This window comes from Battus philenor, unplaced genomic scaffold (genome assembly GCF_028537555.1).
Source record: "Battus philenor isolate CCGP_79_NKW_IND1 unplaced genomic scaffold, ilBatPhil1.0.hap1 SCAF_9, whole genome shotgun sequence".
Taxonomy (NCBI): Eukaryota; Metazoa; Arthropoda; class Insecta; order Lepidoptera; family Papilionidae; genus Battus; species Battus philenor.
In genome coordinates this window covers 11,725,322-11,743,839 of record NW_027181759.1, presented here as the reverse complement: position 1 = coordinate 11,743,839, position 18,518 = coordinate 11,725,322, and the positions used below count along the sequence as shown (strand labels likewise).

General features: G+C 34.9%; 1 protein-coding gene across 1 annotated transcript in view; it reads right to left on the bottom strand.

Moving 5' to 3' along the window:
* The window catches only part of LOC137932201 (homeobox protein unc-4-like), a 52,264-nt gene extending 48,891 nt beyond the window's left edge, over positions 1–3,373 (bottom strand). The window contains exon 1 of the mRNA XM_068775801.1: positions 3,076–3,373. Within this exon, the coding sequence (XP_068631902.1) occupies positions 3,076–3,277 (202 nt within the window). The 5' untranslated portion in view covers positions 3,278–3,373. The remainder of the gene's footprint in view (positions 1–3,075) is intronic.
* Positions 3,374–18,518: the final 15,145 nt, after the last annotated feature.

Genomic DNA, 18,518 nt, shown 5'->3' with positions numbered 1-18,518 from the left:
AGGTATAGAATAAGCGCACTTTTACCCGTGGAAAATATATATATGTTAAAAGGCATAGCGTGATGAAAAAAAACAAGTTTAGTCTCAAAATTCATTCCGCCATAGCTTATTTTTAATAGTGTACCTATAGAAGTTGAACAGAATAAACTTACGCTATATAATAAATTGATCAAATTGTTCTTGGCATATTTCTCGTATATTCGCAAGTAATTAAGTAATAATCAATTTAAATTGTAAATGGATAATAATTTATTAGTATTATTTAGTTTGCGATATCCTATAGTATGTAACACTGATGCGATGTAATACGTACATTTGTTATGCACGTAAATAGCGGAACTGACCTAGGGAAAATAAACAAGTTACCAAATTATCAGTGATTACCAAAATAGTCACTATTCCCGGGAAAATAAATAAAAAATAATAATAAGTAATTTTGTTTTAAAGTTTTTCTTGTTTGGTACACCTAACTATCCGTCGGAAGGCTTTATGATCCGATTCGCATTTTACCAACGAAATATAAAGCAATAAATTTTACTTATTCTGATATATTCTATATCTATTTGCTTAAATTGCAAAATATTTAAAAAAAATCAAGTTTTGGACAAAATGTATTAATTTATAATTTCTAAACTCTCAGGTATTCCATATAAATTCTTTTAAAATTTATTAGTCAATATTCATTCTTGTACACAGAAGAAAATATCTACATAGTTGTTTAATAGTAAAGAAAAATGTACAATGAGCGGTCTTATAACATGAGGCAATTTCTTCCAGACAACCATAATATGGAAAAAGTAGAAGTATAAATAATGAGTAGCTAAGGTGTACAAAACATACATGTATACAAACATACATTATACGTATATAACATATACTACATATATTTATAATAAATAAGGTTTATTACATTTTATAAACATAATAATAAATAAAATTAATAATATTTTAAGAAATTTATTATGAACAAATTATTATATTATATTTGTTCTTAGATTCTTAGATTATTGATATTAAATTATAAAAAAAAATCGTATTACTACATATATATCAACTGATTTTAATATTTATGGCTAATTTTCTTATTTCATAATATTATTTAAGACACTTGAAACGTATATAATAGGAATTTTATAATAAATGAATGTAAAAACTTTAGGATATTAATATAAAGATCTATATCTAGATAGATAATAGAAGCATTATTAATTACCGACAATCTTTAATTACTTAGTTACATGATGTTAACAGATAATATATAAATGAAATTGACCTAATTGAATGAATGAAACAATAACATTTTCGTTATTTTCAGTGTCGGTTTTAGTTTCAATAAACGCAGCGCTCCTAGAACTCGCCAAGCTTAAATAACATAAACCAATATATAAATTTCTAATAAAATGTTTATTTTATATCATGGCGGAAAACTCAAGTAATATTATATTAATAAGTGACTAAACAAGAAGGTTGTTATGTTAAACTGCGGCCTGCATATAACACTACACCATTAGATATTTTAAAAGCATTATTGACTATGTAAATTTACATCTGCAAACCTCACAACTTGATATAATACTTGCAAAGAGCTATAATTGTCACGGATACCTTGAAAAAAATTCTATAAATGCATTACTACTTGTCGGCAAATATACGGGTGATTCGTCATAGGTGTAAGAACTTTATATGGGTGAATGTATAGCTCAATTGTCAATATATTTGGTACACCCGGTTCAAAAATCAATCGTTTCAGATATAACAAATAACGTAACGATATTATATTAAAATTTTGGATTGCTACGTATTAAGTTAATTAAATCTAATATATGTTCCTGTAGACTTAGTATTGCTTGAAGTTCTTGTCCTTTCGCATTCCAATAAAAATCATAGAGTGATCATTTATATGTTGATTGAAAGTAGGTGTAACATCTTTAAAACTTTTTGCCGACAAATGAGTAATAGATCGACAAATTTAAGGCTTTTATTATAAATAATAATCTTGTAGACACTGCTAGTATCTAGGTGTTAGCATAAAACCTATAGCAGTTAATATTTATGTATTTACTTAGAAATTCTGAGACAGTTTTACGTCAAACAACATTAAACGCATAGTTTTTCTTCCTACATATTCTAAGGATAAACTTTAACGTATATACTCTTGACTCTTAGTGCGACTCAAAACATAGGCTTGTTCTCTTTGACTCATTTATTTTTTAACTACATTTGAAATTACTTCTGGTTTTTTCTTAATTATTAGTAGAGTTAACTAGTACGACAGTTATAAACCTGGGTTGTTTATTTGTGCTATCTATATCTATATCAAATCAAATATTTAAAACTATTCTTTATAATATTAAATAAAGAATAAAATATACATAAGTATCGACTTTAATGTAATTTTGGAGATAAGACAGTCTGAAATATATATTATTAAATAGTTAATAATAATTTAAATATTCCTTATTCGTAATAGAATAGAATACTTGTATTATTAAAATCAAAGAAACATCAAAACAAGTCTACTATCTGTTCAGAAAACAAATATACCAGATCTAAGAAGAACAATAAGAAAATAGCGGAAATGTGTGTTTTTTAAAAAAACTCTCTTGTATATAGTTATTTACCTAAAACATATTTTTAGCATAAAACGTTCTTTTAATATTCTATTTGTTGCAAACACATACTTAATAACTGTGTTTTAAAATCGTGTTTCATTCAATTATGATAATTATTATAATAATAGTTTTGTAAATTTTATTATAGATTAATTTTAATATTGTTTATTTGTGTTTCAATTGTGCACGCAATTTAGCCAGCAATAAAATTCTGTTGAAATTTATAATTTCGTTAAATTAATCAAATGAGTCGGGTAACAATTGTAATTTGTACGAGACGATTTGTACTTAATAGAGAAGACATTTTAGTTTAATGTTATAAATATAAAATACAAGTAATTACATATTAATATCTATTTTTTTTATTATTCCTAATAGAATTTAGGATATGTAACATGACAGTTGATAGCGTCCGGTTTAGTAAACAAAGAAGAGCGGTAATAGAAGAGTAGGAGTACGGTACCTTTGGTGCTGGCACCGTCTTCGTTGGAATCTTCGCTAGGTGGGCCGTGGGGGGCGCGCACCAGCGGTTGCGGCAGGCGCGGGCGCGCCAGGAACGGCGGCGGCACCCCGAAGAACGGCAGGAAGGGGGGCCACGACGGCCGCGGAGCCAACTGCGCTGCCGCCGCGTACAGCTGCAGCGGCAGCGAGCCCTCCAGCACCATACCGCGCCCTCTCCCCGCGCTCGCTATACTGACTAAAGCCTCCCGGCTTGCATCCTCCGCCCTACACTCAAATCCCGTCGTCCCGTAACCGTCCACGTGTTTACATCGCACAGACCCCAGGTGTGCGTCCCGCCGCGGCTGCACACTCACTGAGATGGCGCGCTCGCTGGGCGGAGCGACCCCCTCAACTCCCTCCACACAAATTAATTCTACGCCTCCTCCATGTTATAGATTTATTCCGTACGTATTCCTACTTTGAGCGATTGTAAACCTTACGGCCGCCTCCTACAGATGCTTATTGAATAGCGCGATAAATTAAGACTCCATACGGGGAATTAACGATATCAGAACGTACTTGTTTGGTTAGACAAAATGAACTCTTTTGCTATAACAATATGAACTATAATCGGTTTGTACATATACATCAAGTCGGACGTGCGTTAGTGAGGCATGTCATAATCTTTTTCAGGCGCATGGCGTGCGAGCGACAAACGCACAAACGGACTTTGCTAATTCTTCCTCTGTTAGTTTTGTATAGCGATATCTTTAGTCGGATAAATGCAACGGACTTCGTTGAAAAAAAATATACGGATTTACGTGTATTATTCTTATACTTCAGTGCGTCGAAATTTTTATGTATGCGATTGTAAATTTTTGTATATGTGTAGAAAACATAATTTTTTTAATAAGTCATTAAATATTATCTTTTCGAGTATGAAGAATAATGTCAGGTATATTTTTAGTTAGTATGAATGAAAAAAAGTGATTAACAATTTGTTGTACGGTATGTAAGTTGACAGGCAATCTAGCCCGCGCCGTGGTTTATTAGTGCGCACAATAGGAGCGTTGCGTAAAACTAGATTACGGCCGTCCGATACTCTAATGACGCGCCCACAATCAATCATACGAAATTAACACGTCCCAGATTAAGTTCCCGACATTGATGAATCATAAGGCCGAAAGGCAATCAATTTCACGAGCGTCTTATTCCATTAAACTACGAGAAAAAAATTGTAACAACCTAATTGACATAAATAATAAAATATGTAGTCGTCGTGAGGTAGCGCGAGGGACGTGACAGCTGTATGGGGATCTCGCGCGGACTGTACTCCACGCCCCTCCTTCCTCCGAGTCCGGTCCTCCGGTCCTCCGCGCCTCTGGAGTTCTCGGCGCGTGATTGGCCAACACGCAAAGGCGGCGTGGCCGGGTAGCTCGCGGGCTTAGCGTTGCATGAATTTAATTAGTGCGAGGAGCGCCTCGTCCGCATTAGGAGCTGCTATGGGTGAGGCAATAAAAGATATAAAGGAATGAGTATAAATTAAAACTTAAATAGAGAGTGCCGCGCGAGAGGGACACCGCTATCCCCGCCGCAGCCGTCCCGCTCGCACCTCCAGCCACGTAATTGTTTGACGATCTTATTAGTATCAGTTAAATGTCGCGTTCTCTTTTCCACTCGCGAATTTAATTACTTTTTAATTAGCGGACGCTTAATGAGGGATTTCGGAATTGGATTTTTCGGCTTACACCCAGCGGACTTTCGTACGCGAAAGTGTTATTGGCTTCGCTTTTTATTTACATTGCGCTCGGGTACCACAAACAAAAGGCATAAATGTAAATAATATACAAAGTTTTAAAACAATTACAACTCTAGCGTCTTATTTACAAACTAACATTCCTAGTCTGGACTTGAAAGTACTTCATTAGCAGCAGTTGCAATCAGCGACACACACTACGTGGATGATGGGACACTGGTATTACTTTAGATAAAAATAAAAAAAGAAAGTTACCTTAATGCTTCTTTCCACATTGGCATGTATAAAGAGTTCCCAGCAGTGGGATAGTTAGTTCTTTTTTTCCTCATTACAGTAACTAACTCGAGCTCGCATAAGAACCTCGTTACGGGCTGTTACATTATTTATTTCCCCTGATAAGGTAGTCGCTAAACTCAGCGCATGAAACATCGGCTTGGCCTATCACACGTCGTTAAGCATTTTCATTCAAGGGAATCCTATATCGAGTGTCGGCTCGACTAGTTAATATTATGATATATATTAGTCTTGTGAAGCTGGGACATAAGTTGGTTCAATAGAAAATAGTGTAAGTCGGCGGTGTAGCAAACATTATTGTGTTAGTAGCTCTTTATTTTGATAACGTAAACTTTCTGTTAAGACGGAAAGATCTTAACACATTTTACATATTAATCATGATTAGTTCATGTAAAACGTATAGAGGCTTGAGAGGAATATGTTATACCAAACAGCAATATGTCGGTCTCGACCTACTCAAGGTCAAGACTAGGCTTTCTATAATATGCTACCAATGAGTCTTAAGATATTTTGGTAGATAACTATAATATAAACAAACTACAGGTTGTAGTGAAAGTAGACAGTAAAAGACAACATGAACGATATACTTGCTGATCAAGTTAACTTAATAACTGGACTTCCTATCACCTCTGCCCTGAGAAAAGCAAAGGATAGAACGATATGGAAACACGTCGTACGTTTTTAGACGAAAAAGATTCAATGATAAAGAAACGACTGCAAATATATTTGATAGTAACTCCTTTATTGGACACTTATCAGGTGATTTTTAATACCATTAATGTGGCAGCAAATCGATGGTAGATTTTTATACCTATTTTTATGTATCATATAACTCGCTTGAATAACAATCGAAATATTATACATATATTGTCAAGGTTTGATCCACTTGAGCGCCCTTGAGTCGAATTGCGAAATGGGTAATATCGATGAGTGAGCCGTAGTCCCCACTCGAATCCGCAAAATCTGCAAATGCCGCTTGGACAGCAGTATAAGTGAGAGAAAAAAGCACACAACACATACATACTAGTAAACCATAATTACAAAAGTACTTTCCGTTGTGTTTATCCTAACACGTAAAGTATTTAACATATTTATCTTTGACGACAATGTCCCTCTTCCTCCATTGTTCTTTTTTTCTCATAAGTACTGACCACTGGAAAAAAAAACACTTTAACTTGCGCGTAATAATGCAGGTTTATTGGAAGTAGGTGTGAATGTTCTAAAGGTGTGAAAGTATGGATCAGTTGCAGTCAATTAATGTATGGTGGATCCTATGTAATCCTATGTAAATGACATATACGTTCACACAATTAATCTTTTACAGCCATAACCGATTGTCCTTTTTAACATTAAACTGCATGTCATCGATCTTTTAGTGATAAATCGCCCTGGTTCATAACAAGAATAACAATACAACTTTTAACTTGTCCCGTTCGCAAGAGGAAATTTAAATGGGTATATATACCACTACTACAGCTACACTTTCGTAGCAACAAATGATACATACCTAAATTACTGTATTCTTTGTTGGACGCCGTGGCTAATGTAATTTTTGTGTTAAGATAGGTAACTTCTTAGCAGTCCCTGAATTTATGTAATATCTGGTACGATGTTTGGGGATGATGAGTCGCGTAGCATGCATGTTCTCTGTAGAAGTAGGTGCTGTTAGCCCTAAGGCTTTTACAGCTTCATCTGAACTGAGTTCACGGAGCGGAAGGGTCCGTGAACTTGAAACGTAGCAGGATTCTCATCTCTTAGCAATATGTTGGCGTTCAATTTCACCGACCGGACTCATTATATCCCTTACAACTCTACCTACCCTACCTTTACAAGCTCCCTGCCATCGTTATCTTTTGAGGCTCTTATAGTATTTAAAAATCGCCTTATTTATTCACAGTATCCATACTAGATTTTTAATTTAATTACTATTTATAAGTACACAGTCTTGAAGAAGATTGCACTCCGGAGGAAAGATTGTGAAATTAAGAGCTTTTTTTGGTGTCTAAAGTCGTAAGCGATGACGTTTTCTCTTACGATCTCTCATTTTTTTATTAATCTTTTTAATCAGTTTACTTAAATTTGATGTAGTTTGATCTTTCTGTAATGATGTATAAAGTAAATTTTATTGTGTCACCTATAAAGTAACACAAAACAGAACCATTAGGGTAACTTTTAATGTAATTTTAATTTATGGAAACTGTACATTTATGTGTACCTCAATAAATAAATAAATAAAACCCGATCTCGAAATGAGCTGATGTATTAAGACGCGATGGTTAAAAGTCTGATGTTTTCAAAATTGCAAAGATGCAGAGGAAAATTAAGATATATCACTTAACATTAAAACAATAAACTTTTATTTATAACTATTATAGCTATATAACTGTTAGCATGCTAGCTTTTACTGTTTCACCGGGATAGAAGTGGTAGCTTTAAGGGCGCTTAATCTCTTTCATTATAATTAATGCGTATTAGTGTTCGACATATTTATTTCCAATGCAAACAAATACTCCTGACATCCAGTAATAAGGTCTTAAAATTCCGCCAAACATTATTGGTCTACCATTTATAAAATTCAAAACACGTATTAAAAGTAAATTTATATCATTCAATAAACGAATATTTAAATGACGAGAATCGTTGGCAATGATGTCGATTGATTATTTTGTTTCCATTTAGGCTATATCTTACAAAAGTGTACATACATAAATATATATTGTTAAAGGTTTTTCAAAGATGTGTTGTTGTGGAGTTTCTTTCTGTTTCTTCTCCGGTGATCAATAAGCGTCCTGTTAAAGTTCCAACGTTGAATAAATGAATTTAACCTTTATTTTTAAAATCGACTGTCCGCCTTGTAGGTGAACGTCGTACACTAGGCTTGACTGTCTACAATCTCCACTCCAGAACCTTAAGGCTGCAGTGGCCATCTGTTCTAAATACTATGTGACTCCCCACTGCCACTTCACTAACTAAACTTGGCTCCACCAGAAGCCTCGGTTCCTTGCTTTGTTTACGCCGGTTGCGTTTATTGTCAACAAAAACAAGTAACACCATAGTCTGACACATGAATAGAAGGAGAAACATGCGAATCTTAGACTATGAAGAAATCTTTTCATCACCTATGTAACAGTTATCTTTCTTGTATGCTTTTTGTGTAATCACTACCGTGGAGGCCTTTTGCTGCCACGCAGTGATGTAAAAGCAATATTGGTGTGAAACTGAACGTCAAAAAATGTACAGGTGTGATTTATGTAAACGTCCATATCTCTTATAACCAGGTATTTTTAACTTAATTAACTTATTCTTTTCTAGTAATAAAAACATTACATAATAATAATGTCGACATTTTGTCTAGTTATAAAATAGATTCTGATATTAATGACTAACGTAAATTTTAATTGTAACACTATAAATGCAGAATACATCTTTTTTAAAATTAAAACGGTTGTAAATATTTTGTATCGGCTACTTTCGTGTTAAAGTTTAAATGAGTTACAGGGATTTTACTCCGCGAACTACGCCCATGGACTTGCAGCAAAGTAAAGATGAAGTTCTACAGCAAAGACAGAACTTAAATACTTATGGCTCAGATGTAAGAAACTCCTGAATAACTAGTATAAGACTTGAATCATCAGATTCAAATGAATCTTTTGATCATTATTTTCTGTATATGAGAGACTGAAATAAATTTAAGGTGATGATAATTTTTATAAATGATAGATATTGAGAGGAAAATATTTGCCAAAAAGCTTGCGTTAGGAGTAGCTACAAAAATACTGACAGATTCCATATTTTGAAAATCTCGGCGCCTACGTAGCATCCATCTCCAATTCAGTTTAGAAATCTTCATAGTCCGTCCCTCTCAAGCGCAAGGGAATAGTATTGCCATACCGTTCTTGCTCATAAGGCGGGCCACGCACGCGCCCGCCGTTACTCCTCATTACCGCTCGGCTTACCCGCGCCCGCGTTATGTATTGTCTGTCGGGAATGGGGCGCTTTAGTTGTTTTATTGATGCTTGTGCCTTTCGTGAATTTTAACTTTTTTAGCAAAGTCGAAGCAACCGCTTGTTCTTGTTACACATCACCTGCTTACTGCACTTTATGAATATAAAAATAAATATTTCTACGTCTTTAACCTAATCAAAAACAGCTACAAGACGTCTATAGCTAACTTATTATACGAGTAATTTATATTGAAGTCGCTAAATGTATCTTTGTTCTCTTATCAACTGTTATCGGAATTGGTAGAGCGAGGTTAAATATTTAAAACGTATTGTCATCACAAGAATACACTATTTTTCAAAATGGCGGCCATTTTTAAAAAATATTTACACGACTTCTTATATCAAGAGTTACCTAAACGAACTCATATTTATTTCCAGGACAAATAACGATTGAAGTCTACCGTCCTCAACCGTTATTTAGTACGTCATCTTTTCAGAGCTTCTGATTGGACACTTATCACTGTCGCTTATTAGGAACAACGTAGAATCCATGATTTTAAGGCGATGAAAGTTTTCCATACCGGACTTAGAAAAAATTTAAATTTGTAGTACGGAAAGTTCTGTTCCTTGGGAAACAAATAAACCGAAAGCCTACATGAGGTAAACAAATACTACGACCTAGGCGACTCGCAAATAACTAAAAAAAATTCATAGTCAAAAGTTTCGGCTTTTTTGGTTAGGTAGAGAGAGGGGACTAGTCGGTGTAAACACCAATACAGCGCAAGGAAACCTCCTAAATTCTGATACGCAAGCCGTCAGCCCCGAGAATTGTACACACAATCTGTCTGTCAGTTTTAAGCCAGACATACATAGTGGATCACCGCTTACACAGTCTTCACAATTGCCCTCTGTAAGAGGAAAATTTGATCAAGTTTTTATAATATAACATAATATTAATCTGACCCAAGATCCATTATACAAAATTCAAAACAACATTAATTAATAAATTTCGGCTTTGAACCAGCTGTCTCCATAGTGCGTTCCGTCACTTGATGTATTGCAACAGTACAGTCCGCGTTAGGTATGATCAAATTGTTCCTAATTAGCCGTTGAGTTCAATAGTTTACCTTTACCTAAATACTGTGATCTCCATAGATTTCAAATAGGCTGAGTGGACGCGGGCAGCCTCTAGAATTTTCCAAAGATCTTAACAAAGTCGTCTGTTCATCTTGTGGATGGACATCCTACGCTTCACTTGTCGGTCTATAGTCTCCACGACAACCTTAAGGCTTAAGCGGCCGTTAATCCGCGCGCTATGCGGCCTGCCCACTAACACGTCAAGTTGGCAATCGAAAGGGCTACGTCGGTTATTTTAAAACGTCTAGACACCTTTAAAGTTACTTTACTCGGATCCGACACTTATTGTATTTAGTTTACGCGATAGTGTCTTCCGATGAAGCTTACGCAATCGTAAGATGTCTAAAAGATGTTTTTAGAAAAATATCAGGTGTGTGTTTTTAAGTAGGGACCATTATCGGCCTAAGAGATTGTCAAATGCTTCATTACAATAAACGTCACAGTTTAATACAAAAAACGTCTGAACTCAACAAATCCAATTTCCTCTGTAATGAAACCGGCGGGACTAATGTTTGTTTTTTTTTTTCTTTTCCTATTTATCGATAACACAAGATGGATGGCGGGCACGCGCGCCTCCAATTGATTTAAAATTAAAATAGAAAATGTCGCGATGATTGATGGGTCGGCGCGACACGTCACGCCCCGGTTTCCTGGGAACGGGATAGGGTTAAACGAACATCGGGATGTCGAAACGATTTGGGTTGACCTCTCAACTCAACAAAAATGAATACCCTTTTTTCTATTCCTATAATATTTTTATCTTAATATTACCAATGGATGTGAGATCTGGAGTGATCACGAGTCGGTAGATGCGACATGAATAGGCCCCCTACTAGGTAGACTAACAAATAGTCATGATCGCGTGAAGTAGCTGGATGTAGGCAGCGCTGATCATCTTAGAGATCTTTGAGTGACCTATCTCTTGCAGTGGGCCTCTGCCCGCTGGACAATGGTGATGATGATGGTTACCGATGATTTCAATATGCCTTTTTAATAAACTAAGTATAAAGTTAAGATATTGTTTAGAAAACGTCCCCTTGTAAAATTTCAAATGATTGTAATGGATAGTCTATATAAAAATTATTCCTTTGAAGAATCATAACAGTGTAAGCATTAAAATCATCAACAAGTATAAATAGCAAACATTAGTTTGGAAACGATTTTACAAACATATAGTATGAATGTAATAACATCGAGACAAGTAACTGTCGTTAAATAGTATATCAAATTCTGAGAGGTATGTAGACCAAATAGATTTTAATTGTCTTTAACTATACTATAAATCTCTCATATTATTAGTTTCTGTTTCTTTCAATCCTTAATAATATTTAATTGTAAATACAGACATAAATATATTACTTCTGCGAAGTCTATGTGTAGGGGTTAACAAAAATTAATCTACTATTAGCGTTACAAAACTCTGAAATTCTTTTTTTTTCAATATTTATTTTTTACATGCCTGTTCCTTACCAAAAAAGTCAACATGAACATAGTTTTCAATCGCGATTTTTTTTTATTTGGTCAAGGAGTATAACTAGAGTGAGAGAAGACAATGAGTCACTATTTTTTTAACTCGGAAAGACTATCCATGTAGGTATAGGTGTAGGTTATTAATTTAAATAAAAATTTAAACAAAATAGTAAAATATGTCTCTTAAGACTTTTGTCTACGAACACTGTGTGTTGATATAGCACCAATAATAACACACGACGCATATATACATGGTCTGTAACTTTGAGTCATATTGGACAAATTCACATTCTCTTCATTTCTGTACAAAAAGAGTTGCATCCCATGTCTTGTGCGGCGCATGCCAATTCGAGGTCATCACTACAAAACATTAACAACTTAAATGGGGATCCAAATGAACCTGAAACGAGGATTATAAAACACAAAGCACACAAAGCATCATTTCTGAACAAGGCTTAACTGAAACTTTAAAATATGCTGCTAGCCCGAAAGTTCTTGCAGCTTCATCGGAACTGAGTTGTCGAAGTTGAAGGATCCGCGAAATTAACAACAATAAAACTAGCCAAAGGTATGGTATATACACATAAGCAACTGTATATGTGTAAGGTATGTAAGTGTACAATATTAAATAACAGCGAGTATTAATCGGCGACCGAAGGTAGGATGTAGGTCCTAGCTAGGATCATCCTTGCTGAAAGTAGTAGCGGAGGTGGAAACGACTGTCCCCGGATGAGATGAGGGTGCATCGACGTTTTACGGAATTGTTTTTTAAGACTGTGACCTTTCTAGGGTTTAGTAACGTCTTTGTAGGCAATTGCATGGCCTCTGAATTATCACGCGGTAAACAGACAGAAATCAATAAAAAAATTATTTAAGTTTAAAGAAAAGCTTAGGAATGAATTGTTGCATTGTTTCAATTATTTTTGTGAAATTGATCAAAAAAACATGACTGAGTTTGTAGTGGAATATCCGTAGAATTACATACTGCACCGTATACGGTTACTACACCGTATACATTATAATGTATATTTTATACGTTGAAGGATGATATTATAAAAGAGCACGATTTGATTCTATGTTCTAACAAAGTGGGCTCTTCTCGCATTCTTCTTGTTGCACAAGCTTGATCAATAGTGAGAAGAGATTTGTCTGGAGTTGTTGAACGCTGATTGGTTCTGTGTATCACTTTGTGTTTCAAATCTATGTGTGTATAGTTGTAGTAACAGCAATACGTACAACATTAACAAACAGACATTACAATGTTCTTCACAGGCCGTTAATCTAGTCTTGCGTTTAAATGGCGACATAAACTCGAGATCCACACAATATGCCATAAATTGGCAACACTTACAAACTCATAAGTACCGGGTGCTTAATAAGCACGCGGTGTTCCGGGACCCGGGTCGTCCCACCCCCAGCGCATACCGCCACTCAAGTCGCGTCGCTTAAATGTACGCTCAAAAAGCCGGGATTCATAATCTTGTTAGCGCAGAAATTTGCATTAATTAAGGCGCTGAGGCCTCTCACTTGTGTCTAAACTCTTGCGGTGGGCGCGGGCAGGGGGGAGGAGGGTTAGATAATATTCAAATGGTACATATAACGACGCGCCCCGAGCCCGTGCCACGCCGCCAGCAACCAATATAGATGGTACAGTCGTGTGCGAAAATCGCTTTAGGTTAATAAATATATTTCAATTATTAATACCAGTTATAGTGCATTCACATTTAGAAAATAATTACTCATCAATTACCCACCTTTGCTAACCTTCTTGAACAACTATATTGAAGTAAATAAGAAATTACAAGGTGGACAGATGACTTTATTAAGGTCGTCGTTGTAGCAGTAGACGTCTTGTCGCAGAATTGACGGCAATGAAATTAGAAATCAATGTTCACATTGACCATTTGAAGTTAGCCACAAAGAAAACTGTACGGATGATATCCTTCTTGGGGCGTATCCCCCACTACTGAGAAGCTTAACCCTTTTTGGAAAGTTTCTCGCGAAGTAAGTTACGTCATCCAAGCTCCGTCGGTGTGTATTGCTGTAAGATTGATCTATTGTGTAAGAAAACGAAAATGAATAAATAATACCTACAGCCAGTACTTAATTTCATCAAGAGGTTAATGCACCTTGTGAGTAGATAAAAGGATATCTTACACTTGGCTTGCCGGTCCATAAAGTCCACATTATAAGTCCGCAGCGCCCATCTGTTTTGCGGACACTGTGGCCTGTATACTGCCACTTCAACCAGTTAATGCATTTTTTACTTACATAGATGCAAAAAAAATACTTAACAAATATAATTTACATTTAATATATAAACCTTTCGTGCGCAACGTTACCTCTCTCAGAGCATCGAGGGTGCGCTCGACAATTTCCTCCTCGGGTAATTCACTAGGATTTAATTTAAATTAGTTTTGGCTTGGCTTAATAGCTTCCCCCCGCGCAGGGTGGGGGTTGTCGGGTGATGGAGGGGACGTGGCTTCACTCCAGGACCGGTATTCTGGAATCAGTCTTTTCTATATCGTAATTTTTTTTCCTCTTATGTTTAAAACATTACATTTCCCTTTTTTCTAATATTTATTATTTGCATCATTTCAGCTGAGGAACGTTCCTTGCTAGACATATGCCTCCCCCATAATTTCTAACAACAGGTTGGAAGCGTTGCAGCCAGCGTTTTTCTATGACATTGACGAGGTTCACCTTGTAAGTGGAAGTTCTACGCTGCGCTTCAAGGTGCGTGGTTTCCACTCCAAAACCTTAAGGCCTATAGACATAAACAAAATTAAATTACTTACTCTTTCCTTAACAATTATTGATCTCTAATCAAAGTAGCATAAGCAATGATAAGTAAAGGCTAGACTTTATCTAATAAAGTGTACGTGTATAAATCTGTGTTGTTAAAGTATCAAAAGATGTGTTATTGTGGAGTGAGTTTCTTCCTGCCTGTATTTCACTTCTATAACACCTTGCGAACCAGAGAAGAGTCAAAAATAAAATAAATGTTGAGGATCTCGAGTTGAATACATGAATTTTATCTTTATAAAAATAAATGCTCTAACTTAATTCAAAACAGAAATGCTACCTTTCAGCTATTTTATAAATAAAGTGTTCAATAACTTGGTCATTATCATTTCAACCACAGAATGTTCACAGTTGGACGTATGCCTTCACCTTCCTCTCAGATTTTCCCCCCTTTCCAATACGACTTATTGGATGGGGCTTATATCCAGCATCTTCTGACAACCTCAATAAGACCGTCTGTCCACTTTGTGGGTCGATGTTATTTCTTGTGCTTGCCGATTCGTGATGTTTATTCCAGAATCTTAAGGCTCCAGCGGCCAATTGATCTGTGCGATAGATGGCCTGTCCACTTCAACTTGTACTTGTGCTGGGCTATATCGATTACTTTCTTGTCTACGGATCTCTTCATTCCTGTTCTCGATCGTGTAAAGTAACCAAATAAGGATTATAAATGGCGATTTAAATATCTAAAACGACAACAAAGTTTTTAATGATACAAATACTTACAAAAGTATATACATGTTAAAGCGTGATGTATACGCAACGGTAAAACTGTGTCTAAAGCCGAAATTTGCCTGATTGCCGGGAAAACTTGTGTATTCATAAAAGGCAATCCAAAGACTAGAGATGCATGATAAGGCAATCAATCTTAGTCATTGAGGTCGGGGGGTAGTCATTGTATCGAATAAATACATATATTTATTTGCAGTTTACCAAAAGTATTTCTCAATAGTTAATAAATTCATTCCATAACCTACACTTTTGAACTAAAAATATGAGAAAAAGTGTATTAAAACATCAATTTTTATAGAGTATTGAAAAAATCGCACAAATCAGACATTAAAATATTAAACTCTCCTACATTTTTGTTTCCTTAAACTTAAATTTAGCTTTTGTAGTACAATGAATTACAATTATATTATTTATAGATTTTTCGTTAATACAATATAAACTCAGGTGTTAATATTTAATGAAATTTTATTTCGTTAGAAAATAATAATAAATTTTCAAAAGTTTACCATAATAAACCCCTAATCAAGTAGGTACTTCTTCCAAAAAAGCCAGACGCAAACTACGGAAAATAAACAAAGTTTTAATAGTGGCAGTATAGTTTGGGAATAGCAGAATAACTCCCCGACATCCGTTTGTTAGTGTAAATAGAGAAAATGACGACGCCCGCGCCCCGGCGACTAATTATTTGGTTTCAGTTTAAACGCTGCCAATTATATTGACTCCGTGAAGTTAGCCCGCTTTATGGCACTGAACCGAGCCGTGGAAATTACAGAGGTTCGCGGCAAACTAAAACATCTGAAGACCTGCTTGCGAAGATTTATATCCCGCGAGTGTTACGCCGGAGCTGATGATCGCACTTAAATAACGAGCCCGTTCTCTATGCTAATACAGCGAATTACTTTAAAAATAACACGGAATTTAACACGAGAAATGTAGTAGCGCAGTGGTAGAGGACTAAGACTTGCGAACGCAGGTTCGATTTCCGGGATACAATGTTGTTTCACATTTTCTGCATATATTATAAATAATTGTAAGTGCTCATTAACACTCACACATGATTCCAGAGGATGAGCAAGCAGCGTCTTATGCCTACCATGACACCACAATGCAATCGTCAACCCGCTTACCCAGCATGGCGATGTCAATCCATAGATAGATATCTTTGGTGGTAGCCTATGTCTTACAGAGGGCGTCTATAGACTGAAAAGCAACCAATTTTTTCAACCATTAAGTACTGCCAAGTATAATTATTATTTATTATTAACACATTTTAATGTCCGTTTATGATGAAGTGTGATAGAAAAAAAAATTCTTTTGATTTACTCTTTTATTCTTGTGATTTAATAATCTTATTTAGAAGGCGTAATTTTAAACATATGTTTCTGATCATACCAATCTGACTCTTTCATTTTTTGATTAAACAAAATGCATCAAATGTAACTTGTTTGCTCACCTTATTCTTAAATTACTGTAACATTAATCCATTTTATTAATAATAATTAAATGTTACTAAGTGATTTAAAATTATTCATCATCATAAAAAACTGCAGGAAGTCGATTACTAATAGGACTGGTTGGAAGCTGTTATTAATGAAAATGTTGTATGCTATTATGTATAGGTACATTATTTGCGTAAACATATGAAAAACATATGAGTACTATTTAACGTTGCGTTACTCAGGAAAAAAACGTAATTGGATCGAACGAAAAGCATTTGTGCCTGCTGCCACTACATACGAGCAATTTTTCGAGCAGCGTCGATGACATTGATTCTTTTGCAAATCGCCTCATTTCTGTATCTATATAGCAACCAAGCTTTTAGCATAGTACTCTAAATAGCTCTCTGGGTAACCTTGAGCTTTCATATAAGGCCAATCTTAAGCGTCAAAGTCTCGGCTCCTCTATCTGATCGTTCTCGCAGCGAAGCGGATATCTAAATAAACTATTGTTTACAAAAAAAATATTTCATTAAAAGAAAACAGGATGTAGATATATTTATCTAAGTTATAACTGTACTAGAAGTGTCGTGATGTGGACAGATGTGCTAGTTAAAGGTTATGGGACACGAGGGATGCGCGGTCTCGAGAGATCCGCGCCCGGCTTGTACCGCTTGTTATCATTTCGTTATAAACCACTATCGCGATTAGATTCGAACGCAACTGGCTGGAAATAAAATTCTTATTATAATATTATATATTTTTAATATTACTTAGGGTGATTGGTTACAACTGTAAACACTAAAAGAGTATGTAGCTCATTTGACAACAAAAGGCTATAAAGTTTTAAAACCTTTTTAATTACCCCAAAAGTGATCTCTCTGAAATATTACGTTACATTAACTTAATTTTTCTATCGGAATGCAACAGGCTGACAACTCCTGGCAGTAGAAAGTCTGCAAGGACAAATAGTAAACAACGATTAATTTTGATAAATTGTAATCAGGATTTTAAAAAATGCGTTGTTATTATTGATTTCTTGATAAGGTGTATTTGATTGCCAGAAAAAGAGCATAATACATTTAACCATTTAAAGCTTTGTATAAACTTTAACTAATTATCTTGTAAATACCAAATTTATTTCAGCCACGCAACTACGGCTATTTATAAAACTAAAATTGAACAAAAACAATTAATTATTCACTGATTCAATTACAATAATGACAAATTGAATAATGAATAAATAGCAATAAGTAAAATAATTTCAAATAAACATAATAATAGATTAATAAAGACAATATAAAAATAACAGAACTGAATATTAATTGAAAATTAAGAAAAGAATCTGTCAAAAGTCCGTTGACAGATGACGTTAAACCTTTTCACGATTATGTTTTGACGGTTGGAAGTGACAGGTGTCAAGCTTACAGCTTTTATTGGCGCCAAATAAAGATAATAGCGAGACTGCCGTACTGACACAGCGACACATGTTTCAATTATTCTTATCTGATATCTTTTTGTTATTTTTTTTTAGTATTCGATTTATCGTTCAGTTGGGAGATAACGTCAGTGAGTGATTATGTTACAACCGCGAGGTGTTAATTGTCGTGACATTTAAATCTCTAAATATAAACTATAATTTCACAGTAGTTGAACAAATATTAATATTAGTTTTTGTTAACTGTAGTTGACTGTCGATAGCTGTGTAAATATATGTAAAACATTGAGTATTTATCAACAATGTTCTGATGTGAACATCTAATTTTCATTATAGTGTATTTCACATATTTTACCTTGTTTTGTATCTACTTAAATTTTTTTTAATAGTGCTCTTTTTGCTGTTTAAATTTATTTTTAATGTGTAATGATTACGAATACATAAACCCGACGT